The sequence below is a fragment of the Oncorhynchus mykiss genome, chromosome 17 (assembly GCF_057628025.1).
Source record: "Oncorhynchus mykiss isolate SJ-2025 chromosome 17, ASM5762802v1, whole genome shotgun sequence".
NCBI classification, from domain to species: domain Eukaryota; kingdom Metazoa; phylum Chordata; class Actinopteri; order Salmoniformes; family Salmonidae; genus Oncorhynchus; species Oncorhynchus mykiss.
This window is the reverse complement of record NC_143038.1, coordinates 19,197,295-19,217,056: the sequence shown is the minus strand read 5'-3', so window position 1 is coordinate 19,217,056 and position 19,762 is coordinate 19,197,295. Positions and strand designations below refer to the sequence as shown.

Genomic DNA, 19,762 nt, shown 5'->3' with positions numbered 1-19,762 from the left:
GGACATCGTCTTTCAGCTCGAAAAAAGTGGATTTCTTCTGGTGTTAAAAAAAAGTATACTTACAAAGTAGCCAAAGTTCCCAAACATCTCTTTATAAGGGCCTTGAATATGGGCAAGGACTGTAATTCAAGCACTATAGAATAGTTGTATTATTTGCTTATGGCATTAGTTTGGAGCTTTAGGCAAATTGGGACAGTAACCTACCACATGAACACTAACTTATGAAGTACTTTGCTATTATTGCTTGAAAAAGACGAGTGGTTCTAACCTTGAACATAGTCTATTTCATTCGGTAATATAATTTTTAAAGATAGATTGCCAAACGTGGAGGAAATCATATGTACACTTTTTGTTTGTAGCCTTTAGGCTACACTGCAAATCAAACTATTGACTGTCAGTGTTTACATTGTTTATATATAGGCTATAAGAAAAACATTTGTTTTCACCTAATTTCCTTTTTGTTGTCAGGTGGCCGGAAGACGCTGAGGTAGGAGAATTGTGTTCATTGCAGATTCTTCTCTGCATTTCAATTGGCTTCTCAGAGAGGCAGGGTAGCCTCAGCAACGTGCACAGTCAGGGTCTCCGGCGCTCTACGAATCATTATATACGCCCAGCACTGCGATGATGTTACCTGGTAAAGGGCGGAAAAAATCTCCAAGCTCCACATGACAGTATTTCGGCAGAATGGTCAAGAAATCCGGCAACGGTGGTGTTTACCCGGGTCCAGCTGCGGAGAAAAAACTAAAAGTAGGCTTTGTCGGGATAGAACCTGGGGCTACGGACTCAAACAAAGATGCGGCGCTGCTCATAGCAGGTGCGGACGCCAAGGCAACAGCACGGGGCAGCATCCTTAGCAAACCGAGATCCAGCCTCTCCGGCAAACCCAAGCCTCCAAAGAGAACTGTATTCTACAGAAGACTGCAGAATTTTCTTTACAATGTTTTGGAGAGACCAAGAGGATGGGCATTCATTTACCACGCATACGTGTAAGTATTTGTTTAAATGGGTTAAAAGCAAGACCAGGGTGATAAAAAATAATGCCCCCAGCCACCAACACGGCCTCGAGAGGCGTCTGAAACATCGTTTCATTATTGTCTTCTTTATATAGGCGGTGAAGACATTCAAACGACGGACTCACCGGGAAGTATAGCGTGAGGGTTGTTGGGCGTGCAGTCATTCATGTATAGTTTCCCAACTGGGCATACCACGGTCATTTCAACGTGTATATTGGGTAATATCTGGTTAAGACATTGAGCAATGAGATTACAATTTACAGGTAACTGCCAAAATAAAGGAAACATTCAAGTTAATGAGGGATACAAAGTATTTTGAAAGCAGGTGCTTCCTGAGTTAATTAAGCAATTAACATCCCTTCGTGAATAGGGTCGTGTATAAAAATGTCCAGTTGCCCATTATTTTTGTTACCATGGCTAGAAGAAGAGATCTCAGTGACATTGAAAGGTGGGTCTCAAGGAAATGTAGGGGGTTTAAAGGGTGTGTGTGTGTGTGTGTGTGTGTGTGTGTGTGTGTGTACAGTACTAAACCTTTTTTTCAACCAATATAATTTATATCAACCTTTTACATTTAATCACTCTCTTCCAGAGGCTGAGTGGCCTTCCGGGCAAAGGCCAGATGATTTAGGGGGTTTTAAGGGTGTGTGTGTGTGTGTGTGCCACCAGATCTCAACCCAACTGAACACTTAAGGGAGATTTCTGGTGCAGCAACTGAGATGGTGTTTTCCACCACCATAAACAAAACACCAAATTATAGAATTTCTTGCGGAAGAATGGTGTCGCATCCCCCCAGTAGAGTTCCAGACACTTGTAGAATCTATGCCAAGGAGCATTGAAGCTCTTCTGGTAGCTCGTAGTGGCCAAATGTCCTATTAAGACACTTTGTTTGTGTTTCCTTTATTTTAGCAGTTATCTGTATATTCACCCAATCAAAAAGACAGCTAAAAGTTAGTTGAATTGCCAATGAGTTATCACTATGCTTTCAACCATCTAAAAGCTCAACCAAATTCCAATGGAAAAACAATGTCTGATTTTAGGTTTAGTCTCACTGCACTTTCAACCATTTAAAAGCACAGCAAAGTTTAAATGGGAATACAAAGTCAGATAGTTTGTTTATTTATACGACAGATGTTATAACAGTGCTGCATCTAATAGCAGAACCAATTACCTGGATTGTGGTTGAGGTTCCCTGGGTGGAAGGGATCAATGCCGTTTAAGATTCTGCACATTATTATTATTGCAGCAATTCTGAAGGTCCCCACAGACCTGCGACGACCTATGCATGCGATCTTGAACTTATCTTGAATATGATTACAGAATAAATGTGTAGTTACAGTAACCTAAATGTGGCCATGAATGTGTTACTCATTTTAAGGTTGAATGTTACATTAGTTTGTAAGACTAATTCACTGTATTACAAAAGTAATATTGAAATTGTGTTTGGTTGACAACGCAACCAAATATCAACATTTTAAAGGAGAAGCAGTAGATTCAGTGCATTCGTAAAGTATTCAGACCCCTTGACTTTTTCCACATTTTGTTACGTTACAGCCTTATTCTAAAATTGATTCAATAATCACACCACCTCCACCATGCTTCACGGTGGGAACCACACACACAGAGATCATCCGTTCACCTACTCTACGTCTCACAAAGACACGGCGGTTGGAACCAAAAATCTAAAATTTGGACTCATCATATCAAAGGACAGATTTCCACCAGTCTAATGTCCATTACTCGTGTTTCTTGGCCCAAGCAAGTCTCTTCTTATTATTGGTGTACTTCAGTCATGTGTTTTTTTTGCAACAATTCAACCATGGAGGCCTGATTCACGCAGTCTCCTCTGAACAGTTGATGTTGAGAGGTGTCTGTTACTTGAACTCTTTGAAGCATTTATTTTGGTTCCAATTTCTGGGGCTGGTAACGCTAATGAACTTATCCTCTGCAATCCTCTGTGGCAGTCCTCATGAGAGCCAGTTTCATCATAGCGTTTGATGGTTTTTGCGACTGGACTTGAAGAAACATTCAAAGTTCTAGAAATGTACTCGATTGGCTGACCTTCGTGTCTTAAAGTAATGATGAACTGTCGTTTCTCTTTGCTTATTTCAGCTGTTCTTGCCATAATATGGACTTGGTATTTTACAAAATAGGGCTATCTTCTGTATAACACCCCTACCTTGTCACAACACAATTGATTGGCTCAAGGAAAGAAAGAAATTCCACAAATTAACTTTTAACAAAGCACACCTGTTGATTGAAATCATGAAACTGATTGCAAGAATGCCAAGAGTGTGCAAAACTGTCATCAAGGCAAAGGGTGGCTACTTTGAAGAATCTTAAATAGAAAATATATGTTGATTTGTTTAACACTTTCTTGGATACTACATGATTCCAAATGTGTTATTTCACAGTTTTAATGTCTTCAGTAATATTCTACAGTCTAGATAATATTGTTTTACATTTAAAAAAAAACTTAATGAGTAGGTGTGTCCAAACTTTTGACTGGTACTGTGCATTATGCTCCATACATACATACATACAACATACACTGTATGCTACAGTTGAAACGAAAACACGATATACAGAAAATAAGGCACTTACTTTGATAGCAATGCACAGATGTCCAAAGTTATTATTTGTAAGGAAAACTTCAATGGAACAATGTGAGCGCCAGCCAGAAAATGTGCCAGTTCATGAAAGACTGCGCAAATGTCTGCATACTTGATGTGCGGAAGAAATGGGGAAGAGCTCTCCTCAAAAAGGGAAGTTTGTCCGGCTCAGTAAAGCCTCAAACATAAATTGTCCGTGAACACTGAAATGGGCTACTTCTATGTGAATTAATGAGGAGGCGGAACACACCTCAATTCAAACTGTTGTTAGAAAATACAACTTGTTAGAAAATAATTAGAAATGAACAAGTTGAAACATAGCCTATAGATAATGAGCATGCAGCGCTTGTTAACTAACATGTTGCGTAACAATCACGTTTTGGAATAGTGAGTGCGTTCTCACATCACGTGCTTAAAACCACTCATGCTGGGGCGACCATTAGAAATATTTGGAACTCACCTATGAAAAGGTTAAATGAAAGATGTTTGGAACCACCAGGACTCTTCCTAGAGCTGGCTGCCGAGTGGAACTGAGCAATCAGGGGAGAAGGGCCTTGGTCAGGGTGGTGACCAAGAACCCAATGGTCACTCTGACAGAGCTCCAGAGTTCCTCTGTGGAGATGGGAGAACCTTCCAGAAGGACAACTATCTCTGTAGCACTCCGCCAATCAGGCCTTTATGGTAGTGGCCAGACGGAAGCCACTCCTCAGTAAAAGGCACATGAAAGTCTGCTTGGAGGCATCTAAAGGACTCTCAGACCATGAGAAACAAGATTCTCTGGTCTGATGAAACCAAAATGTAACTCTTTGGCCTGAATGCCAAGCGCCATGTCTGAAGGAAACCTGGCATCATCCCTACGATGAAGCATGGTAGTGGCAGCATCATGCGGTGGAGATGTTTTTCAGTGGCAGGGACTGTGAGACTAGTCAGGATCCAGGGAAATATGAACAGAGAAAAGTACAGAGAGATCCTTGATGATAATCTGCTGCAGAGCACTCAGGATCTCAGGTCTGGGTGAAAAGGTTCACCTTCCAACAGGACAACGACCCTAAGCACACAGCCAATAGAATGCACGAGTGGCTTTAGGACAAGTCTCTTAATGTCCTTGAGTGGCCCAGCCAGAGTCCGGACTTGAACCTGATCGAACATCTTTGGAGAGACTTAAAACTAGCTTTGCAGCAACGCTCCCCATCCAACCTGACAGAGCTTGAGAAGAGTTGCAGAGAAGAATGGGATAAACTCCCCAAATACAGGTGTGCCAAGCATATAGAGTCATACCCAAGAAGACTGCCAAAGGTGCTTCAACAAAGTACTGAGTAAAGGGTCTGAATACTTATGTAAATGTCATATTTCATTTTTTTAAATATTTTTTTTATACATTTACAAACATTTCTAAAATACATTTTATTAAAAAAAATGTATATACATTTGCAAACATTTCTAAAATGCTTTGTCATTATGAGGTATTGTGTGTAGATTGAGGGGGGAAAAAACGATTTAATCCATTTTAAAATAAAATGTTAACGTCACAGCCAGTGCGCGTACAGTAGCTAATTGTGTGATGCAGCACTCGGCACACTTATCACGGCCGAACAGATACTGCCTGATCATGAAAACTCATTTGTGCTATTTGCTAGAATGTCACTACACTAGCTAGCTAGAGGGAGTATTCAGCATTGTGTGTGAACTGGCATTTTTAGCATCCCTTTTCATTATGGATTGATATGAGACTGGTTCAGCCAGCAAGCAGATGCAGGGTTGGGGAGTAACTGTTTACATGTAATCTGATTACAAAAAAAACTTTAACTGTAATCAGTTACGTTACCAGCAAAAATATTGCAATCAAATTACAGATACTTTTGAAAAACTAGATGATTACTTCTTGGATCACTTTTAAATGTTTGCGAAAAAAACCAATACATTATCACACCTTTCTGTTTTCTCAATGACTTTGAATTCAGCTTTGAAAAAAGGTGCAAGTTTAAGTTTGTTCCACCTGAGAAAATATTTTTTGTCTTCTTCTAATGCACCTTAAGGGGAAAGTAATCAAAAAGTAACAAAATAATCCGATTACATTACTGAATTTGGGTAATCCAAAAATTACCTTACTGATTACAATTTTGGACAGGTAACGAACTAGTATAGTTTACATTTAGAAAGTAACCTACCCAACAGATGCTAACGTTAGCTAGGTAGCACATAAATACTGATTCTACAACCACCAAACACCTTAGCTAAATGTAGGATTAAGTAGTGAATTTGCTCATGAAAAAAAAATGTTTTTGTGAAGATTAACTCTGACTTTTTTGATGATGAAAGGGGTTTCAGAGGATGATGTTGCCTTGGTGATATTTTTTAGTGTTAGAACAGCACATTGTAGCCACCCTCCTTATGAGCTACCCCATGAGTGTTTGCGAGTTATCAGACAGATCAGTGCAGATGGCCATGAGACAATGACCCTGGATGGGAGACCCAAAGGGTAGCTATAGATCCAGTAGGAGGTACTGCCCAAGTTATAGTTTAAAAAATATATATACTGGATATAACGTTGAAGATCTGACGTTGTTTCAAAGGTACAAATTCAACATATTTTATACAAGGATTGTCTCTGTTGAAATTTAGTTACAATGATGACATAATGTGGTTAAAATGTCACACTCAAAACAACGGTTTTGACTTTGGATGACTTTTTTTCAAATCCAATGTATTTTCCACTTAGATTCCACGTCACAATACATTGACAAATGACATTGAAACAACAATTGATCCAACCAGTTTGTGCCCAGTGGGTTGGGCAGAAATCATTTAAATATCATCATACTTTAATTAGGCATGTATGTAGCCTATTCCATACATATCCTTTATACGGGTGTGAATGGCGGTATGGGCTACATTGTTATTAGTTTGTAATAACAATCTAATCTGGGCTACTTGGCATCACTTTGAAATCTGTCATTCCTTGACATTTTTGTTAATGTTGTTGACATAGCGTTTTGATAGTACTTTATCCATTTAAATGGCAACCTAGGCGATCCATGCGATTATGCTTTTAGGAACGTGGATTATGCATTTTTACATCAGATCATAGGCTACTGCTGTGTTAGTGTGAATTCCTTAAATTACACAGATATGTCTCATGTTGAATTGTCAACACTTTACCAGTGGCAGTCACGCCAGAATTTCCCCTCTAACTATAGTTAATAGTCTCTTGATTTAATGTGATTCTAACTGAGCTAATTGAGTGTACTGCTGTAACCCTTCAAGGGCTTTTCCTAATTCAGCACCAAAAGCAACTGGACAGCTCCACTAGCTCCTACTTTGTGTTCCTGTAAAGCAAAGCACATGGCTCGAACACTATTGCATTTGCGCCTAGAGGCAAATGGTTCCTATGTTAGGAACCAAATGATTGAATCATGATATTGGGCTTTTTTTTCTGTTTGGCTGTTTTCATTTGTTTTTCAATGCAGTATGGATATTTTTTGTAACAGAGTAGAGCTTCTGATCAATGAGCATTTATACACTTTGTCTCTCTGTCTTGCCATCGCTCACATCCTATTTCCTCTATAAGTACTGTTGTGGCCTAAGTCAGAAATATGAGATTCACATCCTTAGGCAGTTTTTCTCTTTCTCTTTACCAATGAATACAGTAGGCTTTTGTCAAGTACTGATATCCAATAATACGCCTATGCTGTTTATCTCTCTTCCTCCTTCCTGTAGATTGAACATAGTATACTTTTATCAAGTCATATGCAGTTAGTCTCTCTCTTCCTCCTTCCCATAGACAATCACAGTAATAGGCTTTTATCAACATTGTTTCCTGCAAAAGCACTACGTCTACTCATTTGCAATCTTGGTCCTAGCAAATGGAGTGTACAGCCAATGCATTAGAGTCAGTCTGGGGATGAATAAAACATTGATTAGAGACAAATTAAAAGTCTTGCAAATGATATGGGCGTTTTCACACTGGCACAGAGTTCACCCTGTGGTGAACAGGCTAGTAGGTTCAGACCAATGATTTATATACACACTAGATCCGTGGTTCTAGTGTAGCCCTGAACTAGCACACCTGATTCACTAATCAAGGGCTTATAATGATTTTTAGACAAGTTGAATCAGGTGTGCTACCTCTGGAATAGTTAAAATACATGGAATGGCTGGGGGTCCCCAAGGAGAGGTTTGAGAACCACTGCACTAGACTGACGCTGTGTTATAGCCACCGTGCCTCCAACTTGGCACTCGCCCACCATTGTAAAAAAAAATATTTTGGAAGCTCTAGAAATGCATTTATTAATGTCTACATTTGTTTTTGCCACATGTATTATATTGCAGACAGCTTAATTCATACTTTTAAATTATATTATGTCAGCTAAACATAGATATAAAAATATATATATATAACATTTTCCTTAAAGTATAATTTTCAGAGATTGCTAATGTTATTGTCCCCACTACAACAGGAAAATGATTAAAAACATGTAATTTTGTCATTGAAGAATTTCATTGAAATACTATAGAATTCACCGGAGGTTGATGGCACCTTAATTGGGGAAGACGGGCATGTGGTAATGGCTAGAGTGGAATAAGTGGAAAGGTATCAACAACCTCAAACACATGGATTCCATGTGTTTTGATGCCATTCCATTCGCTCCTTTCCAGCCATTATTAAGAGCTGTCCTCCCCTTAGCAGCCTCAACTGGTAGAATTCCATTCAATCCTATGCAGGACTGCTTCTACTTGGGAGTGCCAATGTGGCCTCTCAATGTCCAATACATGGCATCAGCAATCCATGGTTTATATATGTCATTGGTTCAGACTCCTTGGCATTTTCGCTTTGAACCCAGGTTAACCTGCCCAGGGGTGAAATGGTCCATGTGGAAATGCTTATCAAACAGAAAATCTAATGACAAGAATACAGGCTGTATCACAACCGCCCGCGTTTGGGAGTCCCATAGGGCGGCACTCAATTGGCCCAGCGTCGTCTGGGTTTGGCATGTGTAGGCCGTCATTGTAAATAAGAATTTGTTCTTAACTGACTTGCCTAGTTAAATAAATAAAAAACAAACAACATGCCTTTATCTAGCATAAAACTGCTATCGATTCCAAGCTGACAATAACATAACTGTGAATGTTGTGTTGTTTTGTTTTAGTTTTCTTTTGCTAGAACTCTGTGTTGCCGCTTACACTCGTGTGCAAGCGGCAACATGGACCCTTTGCATTGACCAAACAAACACCTATGTATAGCTAGGCGTGTGCGCATACTGTACATGCATGAATTTGTATTGGGTGCTTGCTGTGACCAACCCAATGTCGCCGCATGGTTTATTTTACAGTGCTGGCGCAGTTATGGTCCCAGGGGGCCTTGAGGTCTATCCTGGGCTGTGCTGGGTCTGAGCTAGTGGCGCCTCAGCACTCTACTGATTAATGAGTCATTCGGGAGGTAGATAGTGAGCTCACCTGAGTAGAACTGATAAGACCAAGGCACTGCCTGCCAGCCTGACTATTACATCTGGCTGCCTGGAACACTAACACACCGCCTAGGAGATAACGACGGGACACATTGATTCCCCCTTCAACATGAGAACCGTGCCTGAAAGCCTGATTGGCGTTTGCAGTGATAAAGCAAGAGGAGAAAGAGAGAGATAAGGAATTGTCTGACAAGATTGTTGAGGGATGAGAGGAGAGTTTCACAGCAGTCTCGATACAGGAGACTATTGTCAGCATGCAACAGATTGTATCTAGAGGGGGACTGCATCCACAATTAAAGCTTTGAGTGATATAAATCTCTGTGTCCAGGTACTCCTGTCAAATTAGTCCAGGCACTCGATCAGATTAGATGTATTTCTGTTTTTGTTTCCTGATCACCCAATACTGATAAGTATTTTAAAACTTTTTAATGCACACTCAGTCATCCCAAAATATACATTTTGCCCCATTCTGCCTTAAGCTAAAAAAAAGGAGCTCAAAAGAACATTCAATGAACCCGACTTAGGTTTCATGTCCTTTTTCCACCTTGGGGATTTACATCGGTGCTTGGCCTAAAGATTCAGCCTTTTGTGTTTCCATGACTGAGGCTGGGGCCAAAGAAAAATATTGGACGGGCCCACATTGGTCCTACTTTGATTTAGTGCCATTGGGAAGTCTCATTATAATGTAGCCGAAGTGTGATTCATTTCAACTAAATTACCAAAATGTACAACAAAAATCTTCATGGGAACCAGGAGGTAGCATTGAGAAGGCGTAATAGCAGCTTGTAGAGGCAACATCTGTCTGGCAAAAGGCTGTGGGCCAAGTGCCTAATGAGGCTGAAAAACAGTGACTGCCATTGGGTAAGGGTGCTACCAGCTCCAGTCTCCCAGTTGGACTGGTGTGCTTGCCGAGCCCAGACTCCAGGCACTCTCACTGCTAACAAGGAAGATGTGTGCAGTATGTTGCAGGTGGTAGTGTGGCAATCCCGTTCCCAGACACTTCTGCCAAATGCTTTGCCCAATAGCCTGGGGACAAGGTTTTGTAGTGTGACAACACTTTACTTAAAGCCAACAGGTAGGTTATAATGCATTATGATGTGGTTATGTTTTGTAAGACTTGTCCTTAGCATATATGACCCTTTTATAATGACTTAGTATCTTTTCATAATAACTAAATGCCGGTCATTTTGAATAACTTAGCAGACGATTTTATCCAAAGTGATTTACAGTCATACATTTTACGAATGGGTTGTCCCGGGAATCAAACCCGCTACCCTGCCGTTACAAGCACCATGCTCTACCAACTGAGCTACAAAGGACCACTTTCATTGGTGGACTTGTCGTTAACATGCATGACCGTTTTATAATGACTTAGTGTCTTCTCATAATAACTAAATGGCGGCCATTTTGAATCAGTTGAAGTGCTGATACATGCACAGACCAAACCATACAGTATAAGCTTTATTATAACAAGTTCTAAACTATGATAGCTGAAGGCTTTAAGTAAGGGTTAGTGGTAGTTTTACTATACGTAGTTGTGTGTTTGTGCGTATGTTTGAGAGCATGTACAGTCTATGTGCGAGGCTGTACCTCTGAGTGTGCAACCATACTGACATTCGTGTGTTAATGTGTGCGTTCATGTGCGTGATGGCCACAATTTGGACCGCGTGGTAAAACCCAGGCCATTTTAATTTCATGCACGTTAACACTCACTTTGCACTATACACATGGCGATACACATAACATATAAAACACATATATGAATGCATACAATTTATCTGTATGGTCCCGTTTTTGTTTCTTATAACGCTTTCTCCATACATAACTTTATTGCAGAATGACAAGTCATGACATTTGTTATCATTGTTTCTCTATGTTGAGTGTACGCTTCATTGTTTACGTGGTAACAGTCACTGGTGTAATTTAACGCATCTAACTTTATAATTTAACCATTATTCTTCTCAAACAAACAGTCAAAGTTCTATGTGATGTCTTGTTTACCTCTGTGTTTCAGCAGAGTTACCGGCACCAGGCCTGTAGCATGTATGCCGCTGTGTTCTGTCTAGTAAAGGAGGTCCGACCGGAATCCCATTGCCTCTGTTCACCGCAGGGAAATGTGGATAATGAAGATAGAATATATAGTGAAATGGTATGAGAGGAGTATTTAATCAGAATAGGAGTAGCAACTACATTCTGCCTTAAATGTTTTGCTAAAGGCTCTAGCGACAAAATTAATAGCGTTGGGAATAGGCCATCTCCTTGTCTACATCCCCGAAAAATAGGGGATGAACTTGAGTGTATGCCATTAGTAGAAACCATAGCAACAGGGTTAGCATATAACACACGAACCATATCGATAAAATTATTTCCCAAACCAATTTTTTCCAAAACAGCCCACAAGTACTGCCATTGAAGCCTGTCAAAAGCCTTCTCAGCATCTAGACAACACAGCACACGGTGTGTCCAGCTGTTGTGGTTCATGTACTACATGCATTAATCGTGCATTAATTGTCAGCTGCAAGGCGACCTTTCATAAAACCTGACAGGTCCATGTGAATCGACTTTGATCCAAATACTTTTCCATCCGTAAGTAACTCCAATACTTTTAAACAACATTTTTGGTCCGAATTAATTAAAGATATCGGACAATAATTTGCACAGTCTGTGTTATCTTTCCCTTTCTTTGGCAGTAGAGAGGTTAATATATATATATATATATATATATATATTTTTTTTTTTTAACCCTTGTCGATGGCCGAATGAATTGACTCCAAAAATACTGGTCCTAAAATGTCCCAAAAATGTTGTAACAGCTCAGGTGGAATGCCATCCGGGCCAGGTGATTTACCCTTTTAGCACCTTTCAGTGCTGACTCCAGTTCCTCTAATGAGATGGGTCGGCCCCGATCCGCAGATTGCATCTCCTCCAATAAGGGCAAATCAAGATTATCTAAAAACTGCTTGCAGTTGTCTGGTTCAAACTGGATAGAAGGTTTATATAACTCCTGGTAAAAAGACTGAAATGTTGCATTCATTTCCTGTGGATGAGAAAGTAAACCTTTAACTGGTGATTGAATAGATTTTTTAGAAGTACAAGATTCACTTTGTTTCAATTTTAAGGCTAGAAGCCTGCTTGGTTTTCTCCCATTAAAATAATAGTTCTGCCTCACTCTATGCATGATGAACTCAGCTCACCTCCTTATTAAATCATTCAGTTCCAGTTTAAACACCCTAAAATCATTGCTGACATAATTTGAGTAATTCCTTTTCAGGATCTGTTCAAGTGATTCAATTTTTTTTCCAACAACTTGATTCTGTGATTCTTGGCTTTATTGAGGTGAGATGCAAAATAATATGTAAAGTCTCTGATAAACCCTTCAGTAGCCATCCATGTAAACCTTGGGTCCTCTACAGAGTCCTTTGTTTTTTAAATGTTTACATTTTACCTTTATTTAACTAGGCAAGTCAGTTAAGAACAAATTCTTATTTTCAATGATGGCCTAGGAACAGTGGGTTAACTGCCTTGTTCAAGGGCAGAATTATTTTGCTAAGAATTCAACTACTTTGGCTTGAAATTCAGCCACGAACAATTCGTTTTGAAGAAGGGTCGTATGTTTTATTTACCTTAAAGCTCACATCCACTTGAGTAACCTTGGGATTATGATCTGAAAGCGTGACAGGCACCATTTGCATTGGCGCGACGCACATACTTAGAGTACGTGAGAATAGAAAACAATCAATTCTAGAGTATGATTTGTGATATGCAGAAAAGCAGGTGTAATCTTTGATGCCCGGATTCTGAACTCGCCACACATCAGAGATGATTGAGATGTTCCGTCATTGCGTTCAACGCTAATGATGCTGATTGATGGGCATGTGAAAACGTTTACGTGGATCTATCAAGTTTGAGATTGCAAACTGCATTCATATCTGCCCCTATGACCAATTTCGTACTCCGAAAGTGATAACAATTCTCATGTAAGCCCAGGGAAAATGCTCTCCTCAAAAACAGCGGGTGCATAGATAGACACAAATGCTACTTTCTTGCCATATATAGACTTGTAAATGTAAGCTAAGCGGCCTGAAGTATCTTTGCTAGTCTTTTCGATAACTAAAGTTTAAATTCCTTTTTATCAAAATAACCACGCCTTTGGACTTAGAGGCTCCACTAGTCGAAGCAGCAACTTTATACACCTTATCCTGTAAGCAAATGAGATTACTGGATGAATGCAATAGCAATATTTTTGGTCTAAACATTTGAGTTCTCTTAATTTTTGCATTCAACCCACTGACATTCAGGCATAAAAGAGACCGTTTAACCATTGTCAAAAACAATCCTGGTAATTACGAGTTGAACTGAAAGTGGTTTAGATTTACCTTCGATAAGTAGTGACCGAGATTAAGAACCCTCCCCCCACCTGCCGCCAGAACCCCCGCCCTGTTTCTGAAAAGTGTGACATCCACACAACGCAGCTCTGTAGTTCTCTAGAACTCTGGCCTATTCCTCCTAAATAAAATATATTCCAATCAGTTTATCCAACATATCAAAAAAATATTTGAAAGTAGACAAGTTCAGGGTGATATAACCAAGCGAAATGACACTTGTGAAGCTGTGTAGCCAAACATGAAAACAAAACCTGGCTACAGTGGTTTAGGAAAATAGGGACACAATGAAGTGATGAATGTTAATCACCTCCAAAGCTATCAAACCCTACTAATTACGTTCCAACTTCAACATACCTCAATTTAAATGTTGTTGAAACGTTAGGTAGTCTGATGATTGCTGTAAATCCAAGAGTTCAAACAGTGAAAACATTACCATATTTTCTGTAATCCGGTACTAAATAATAATAATAATAATGAAGAAATCATATAAAGCATCCCAAATAAAGTCAACAGGTTAAACCAGCCTCCAGCTCCACTAGCCAGCTAATGTTAATCCTTAGCTCCAACAGTGAAGGACAGTGTCCTCCGTTTTCAGTCCCGGCACTAGGTGAAGTTCCTGTCCAAAATAAAGATACAGCGGGGAGAACAAGTATTTGATACACTGCCGATTTTGCAGGTTTTCCTACTTACAAAGCATGTAGAGGTCTGTCATTTTTTTTATCATAGGTACACTTCAACTGTGAGAGACGGAATCTAAAACAAAATTCCAGAAAATCACATTGTATGATTTTTAAGTAATTAATTTGCATTTTATTGCATGACATAAGTATTTGATCACCTACCAACCTGTAAGAATTCCGGCTCTCACAGACCTGTTAGTTTTTCTTTAAGAAGCCTCCTGTTCTACACTCATTACCTGTATTAACTGCACCTGTTTGAACTCGTTACCTGTATAAAAGACACCTGTCCACACACTCAATCAAACAGACTCCAACCTCTCCACAATGGCCAAGACCAGAGAGCTGTGTAAGGACATCAGGGATACAATTGTAGACCTGCACAAGGCTGGGATGGGCTACGGGACAATAGGCAAGCAGCTTAGTGAGAAGGCAACAACTGTTGGCGCAATTATTAGAAAATGGAAGAAGTTCAAGATGACGGTCAATCACCCTCGGTCTGGGGCTCCATGAAAGATCTCACCTCGTGGGGCATCAACGATCATGAGGAAGGTGAGGGATCAGCCCAGAACTACACTGCAGGACCTGGTCAATGACCTGAAGAGAGCTGTGACCACAGTCTCAAAGAAAACCATTAGTAACACACTACGCCGTCATAGATTAAAATCCTGCAGTGCACGCAAGGTCCCCCTGCTCAAGCCAGCGCATGTCCAGGCCCGTCTGAAGTTTGCCAATGACCATCTGGATGATCCAGAGGAGGAATGGGAGAAGGTCATGTGGTCTGATGAGACAAAAATAGAGCTTTTTGTTCTAAACTCCACTCGCCGTGTTTGGAGGAAGAAGAAGGATGAGTACAACCCCAAGAACACCACCCCAACTGTGAAGCATGGAGGTGGAAACATCATTCTTTGGGGATGCTTTTCTGCAAAGGGGACAGGATGACTGCACCGTATTGAGGGGAGGATGGATGGGGCCATGTATTGCGAGATCTTGGCCAACAACCTCCTTCCCTCAGTAAGAGCATTGAAGATGGGTCGTGGCTGGGTCTTCCAGCATGACAACGACCCGAAACACACAGCCAGGGCAACTAAGGAGTGGCTCCGTAAGAAGCATCTCAAGGTCCTGGAGTGGCCTAGCCAGTCTCCAGACCTGAACCTAATGGAAAATATTTGGAAGGAGCTGAAAGTCCGTATTGCCCAGCGACAGCCCCGAAACCTGAAGGATCTGGAGAAGGTCTGTATGTAGGAGTGGGCCAAAATCCCTGCTGCAGTGTGTGCAAACCTGGTCAAGAACTACAGGAAACGTATGATCTCTGTAATTGCAAACGCAGTTGTCTGTACCAAATATTACGTTCTGCTTTTCTGATGTATCAAATACTTATGTCATGCAATAAAATGCAAATGAATTGCTTAAAAATCATACAATGTGATTTTCTGGATTTTTGTTTTAGATTCTGTCTCTCACAGTTGAAGTGTACCTATGATCAAAAATTACAGACCTCTACATGCTTTGTAAGTAGGACACACTGCCGATTTTGCAGGTTATCAAATACTTGTTCTCCCCACTGTATATAAGAGTTGAGTAGTCAACTAAACGTTAGCTAGCCGGTTAACTGCATCTTTAGCGCCCAGTTGCTCCCGTTTCATTTTCCGCCTCCTTATCAACCTGCTGTCTGTTGAAAGTAAGTTGCAGGGTAACGGGATAGATCAGAAAATAGGGTATTTTCTGCGTGTACAACACCCTCTGGACATCTGCAAATGCTTTCCTTCGCTCATTTGTGAAGGCACTGTAGTCTGCATAAAACGTATGGTTCTCCCGGCATCTTGGATGGGCGCATTCTTTCTTGCTTCCCGCACTCCTTGTAGAATAGCATTGCGGTCTTGGTATCTGAGAACCTTGAAGACAATGTTCTGGGGGTTGTCCTTCTTTGCATTTTGGTTGTAGATCCTGTGGGACCTTTCCATTTGAATCGGAGTAGTAACACGTGACGCAATCCATTTCTTGCAGGAAAGCAATTGCATCACCTCCCTCCCGGTTTGTAGTAATCCCCGTGACCCTTGCGTTATTGCGTCTGTTTTGTTCCTCAAGCGACGCCATTTTGAAACGCATCTTCTCAAGTTCAGAAATGTAGATGTTCACCTCCCTTTTTAGGCCCTTTGCCTCAGTTTGAATGTGATCCACTTTTTCTATTAGTGCTCAAACTGATCCCACATGGGTGTCCAGTTTATCTTGCAAGGTAGCAACTTGTTCCTTCACTCCTTGAATTGCTGCACCAACAGCACGTGTAACCACCTCATCCTCTCTTGTTCAGCTAATGAGATGGCATTGCTAAAGCATCATTAGTAACCTCAGTTTTCTGGCGTTTATTTGCTATTTTGGTAGGTGAACCCGTATGTTTCTTGGCCCCAGACATTTCCACCAACATTTAAACTAGAAAGTATAAAACCTTGAAGTAGATAACCTCAACAAAATTTGGAATGAGGAATTATCGGCAGGAGCTTCAGAGTCTTCTGACCATTGCGTTTGTACGTCACATGACCCTCAAGACATTCTTACTATTTCTGTTTTTAGAGGGAGAGAAACCAAAATCCTACATCAGCGACCTCATAAAAGCTTTTTTGTAAGAACACAGTATATGGGATTCATTTTAAGAAATCTAGCTTTATTAGTATGATTAATATTATGGTGTTTCTATAAAAATAAAAAAACATAAACCCTCAGGGTTTCTGTTAGGAAAATATGGCGCTGTACAACATGACCTTTATTTAACTAGGCAAATCAGTTAAGAACAAATTCTTATTTACAATGACTGCCTACACTGGGCAAATCTGGATGACACTGAGCCATTTGTGTGCCGCCCTAAAGGACTCCCAATCAGCCCGGTTGTGACACAGCCAACCTAACTAAGAAATACATTTGACGATACAATTCTCCCCTTATCCTCCTTCTTGGCAAGAGTCTATTGTCCTGCTAATAGCCAATAATGGTGCTGAACAACGTGTCTGGTCGGGAGTAGGCTACACTACTATAGTAAGAGCAAAATAGTCCTAACATTTTCACACCCTAATTGTAGTCTAACCGAGATTCAGGGAAAATGCAAATCTTGATTTATCAAGACCAGTCCCCATGCTTGTCTGAGAGCAGTGCTGTCTTGACCTCTGAATGCTGTCTCTTTCATTAATTTAGAAAGAGTATTTTCCAGTAAGCAACTATTTGTTTACCTTCATTAGCCTACTTTGTTCCAATATTTCTGTCATTCAGTGATATTTATTCCCATAGGAATTCATTATGGATCCATAACGAAATAAACATCTGCATTTTGAAAGAGTATTTTTATAATTATTTTATTAACGAAAGAATACAGATGCTGATGAAGAGATACTGTACAGTATATGCTTTATCCAACATTTTGCGGTTGCATGAGGTCACACACACACTTTAAACATTTGGATAATAAAGCATTTAAGGCATATTGAAGATAGTTTTTGCATTTGTTTATTAGGCTACTGTGCAGTCTGACAAGTAAACAGCCTACAGTACATACTGTAGTAAACATGGTAAAGTGCCTAATTTCTTACATAAGGGAGAGCAGGCCATGTCCATACTTTCTCGGTGACCTCAAGTACTCATTAACTCTGTCTTTAATGCTTTTTCGGGTTGCACCAGTCTTGGGCAGAAACTTCTGAGACACAGTATTAATGATGAACACCTGGACGTTCACTGGCAAGCCACATTTGCCCCGGGATCCATCCCAGTTGGTATTCTGTGTCCACTCGTGGTATCTCGCTTCGGTTACACATCCTTGGAATAGCAGAACAGCATAACGGTACAGACAGACCTTGCTGTGCCTGGTAAGCAGTTTGTCAAGTTATTTTGTCAGAAGAGGAATGGAAATGTCAGTGTGAACCGACGACCTGATGAACCCGCCAGGTATGTTGACTGTTGGAGGTGGAGTTCCAGAGCTCACAGGTGTGCCTGGCATGGATTGTGACTCCATCTCGTTCCTTGCCCTCTTCAAAACATTATTCTCAGCCTGACTCTCCGCCAATGCCTCCTGATTCTCTGCCAATGACGAATGACTCTCTGCCAATACAGCCTGGCTCTGGACCAATGCATCAGCTGCCGCCCGTATCTCTACCCTCAGATAATGTTTCTCTTTCTGCTGGTCTGCCTTCAATGACTCGATTCAGTCTCGACTCAGTCTTCAAAGTTTAAATCTGATCCATGTGCACCTTCATCAGATGAGCAGAATGGTACAGCCCTGAGCCCCCATCGATTACAGTGGCCTATGATAGAAACGGTAGATCAATTAAGAATTAAAAGTACTCTAACACACATGCTGTGTACACATTTTAAGAATCTAGCAAAACAAACCGCTTTCTTGGCAACCATGCATTTTTTTTGGTGCGGCCCGCTGTCCAGCTCTTTGTCCACTGATCTCCACGCATGGTTGTCGGCATGGTTGTACGCTCTGCAAAAACACATTCCCGTTTTTCGTACACAATTATTTAGAATTGCACATTTTTTTTAACCTTTATTTAATTATTAATTTTGTTACACAGTATGACTACACATTGATAGGGTATATACATATTTGTTTAAGAAAATGCACTGAAACCAAAATACCTCTAGTTTTGGTGATCCTCTCAGCTCCGGCTCATTTTCAAGTCCTCTGGTGGTTACTGTCCTAACCCTGGAGTGGGTGGCAGCATAGAAAGAAGCTGGTTGACGAAAGCAATGTCCATTTTGTCTGTTCTCTTTGGTCACAATGTCATTTTTATTTGGATAAACAGCTCTTTTTTGAATGGTAACTGTGTTAAGGGTGGAGTTAGGGGCAGGGTGAGGAGTACTGGAAAGGTGTGACTTTCAGCTAACTATAAGTATACAGAAGATCACCTATTGTCCTCACTTTGATTTTGCTGTAACAACACCATGCACAGGATCTCAATTTAAGTGAGTAGATTAGGGCTTTCAGGAGGAACGGAAAATCTAGTACAGCCAATAAAGTTTTTAAAAAATCAATTAGTATATTTGAGTTTAAGGATTAAACTGAAATTGCAACCAACTTTCTATGGCTTGTTTAAAAAATAATTATATTTTGGAGATTATTTTGTTTACAAATTACCTAAAGTGAGCGAAAGTGTCTTGGACCACTGCACCACTCAGGAGGCCCCATGCACAAAGTTTTTAATGCTGATCAATTGCCTTGCCAACACCTCTCTGTATTTTGATACTTTGTGCAAGAGTCTATTGTCCTGCTAATAGCCCATAATGGGATATTATAATACATGGTGTCCAGGTCAGGATAACCAAAACATTTCTTTATTAAAGACTATCATAAAGAATGTTGGTACTTATTTATTTTGATCCAAAGAGTGAATGAATGAGTCACTCAGCTTTATGTAGGTGCCGAGGCTATATGACTGCGCCATCGACTTGATTATTTAGCAGACATCACTTAATTATATTCAGTCCACACATAAATTGAATATTATTGAACATTTTTGTTTCTCTTAGAATAAAAACCTTTTTCCAGTTTTCGTAAGTAATACTGACGAGTAGTAACAAAAAAATAAGTGTATTTTTCAGGGTGTGCGAATAGCAATTCTTACA

General features: G+C 40.3%; 1 protein-coding gene across 5 annotated transcripts in view; it reads left to right on the top strand.

Annotated features, from left to right (window-relative positions):
• Positions 1-466: 466 nt before the first annotated feature.
• Positions 467-19,762, top strand: part of LOC110493908 (potassium voltage-gated channel subfamily KQT member 2) — an 86,781-nt gene continuing 67,485 nt past the window's right edge. For 4 of the 5 annotated variants that reach the window (XM_036949902.2, XM_036949900.2, XM_036949901.2 and 1 more), the window contains exon 1: positions 522-986. In XM_036949902.2, the coding sequence (XP_036805797.2) occupies positions 685-986 (302 nt within the window). In that variant the 5' untranslated portion in view covers positions 522-684. Of the gene's footprint in view, positions 987-19,762 lie in introns of all 5 variants that reach the window. The other variant, XM_036949899.2, reaches the window with a different exon arrangement.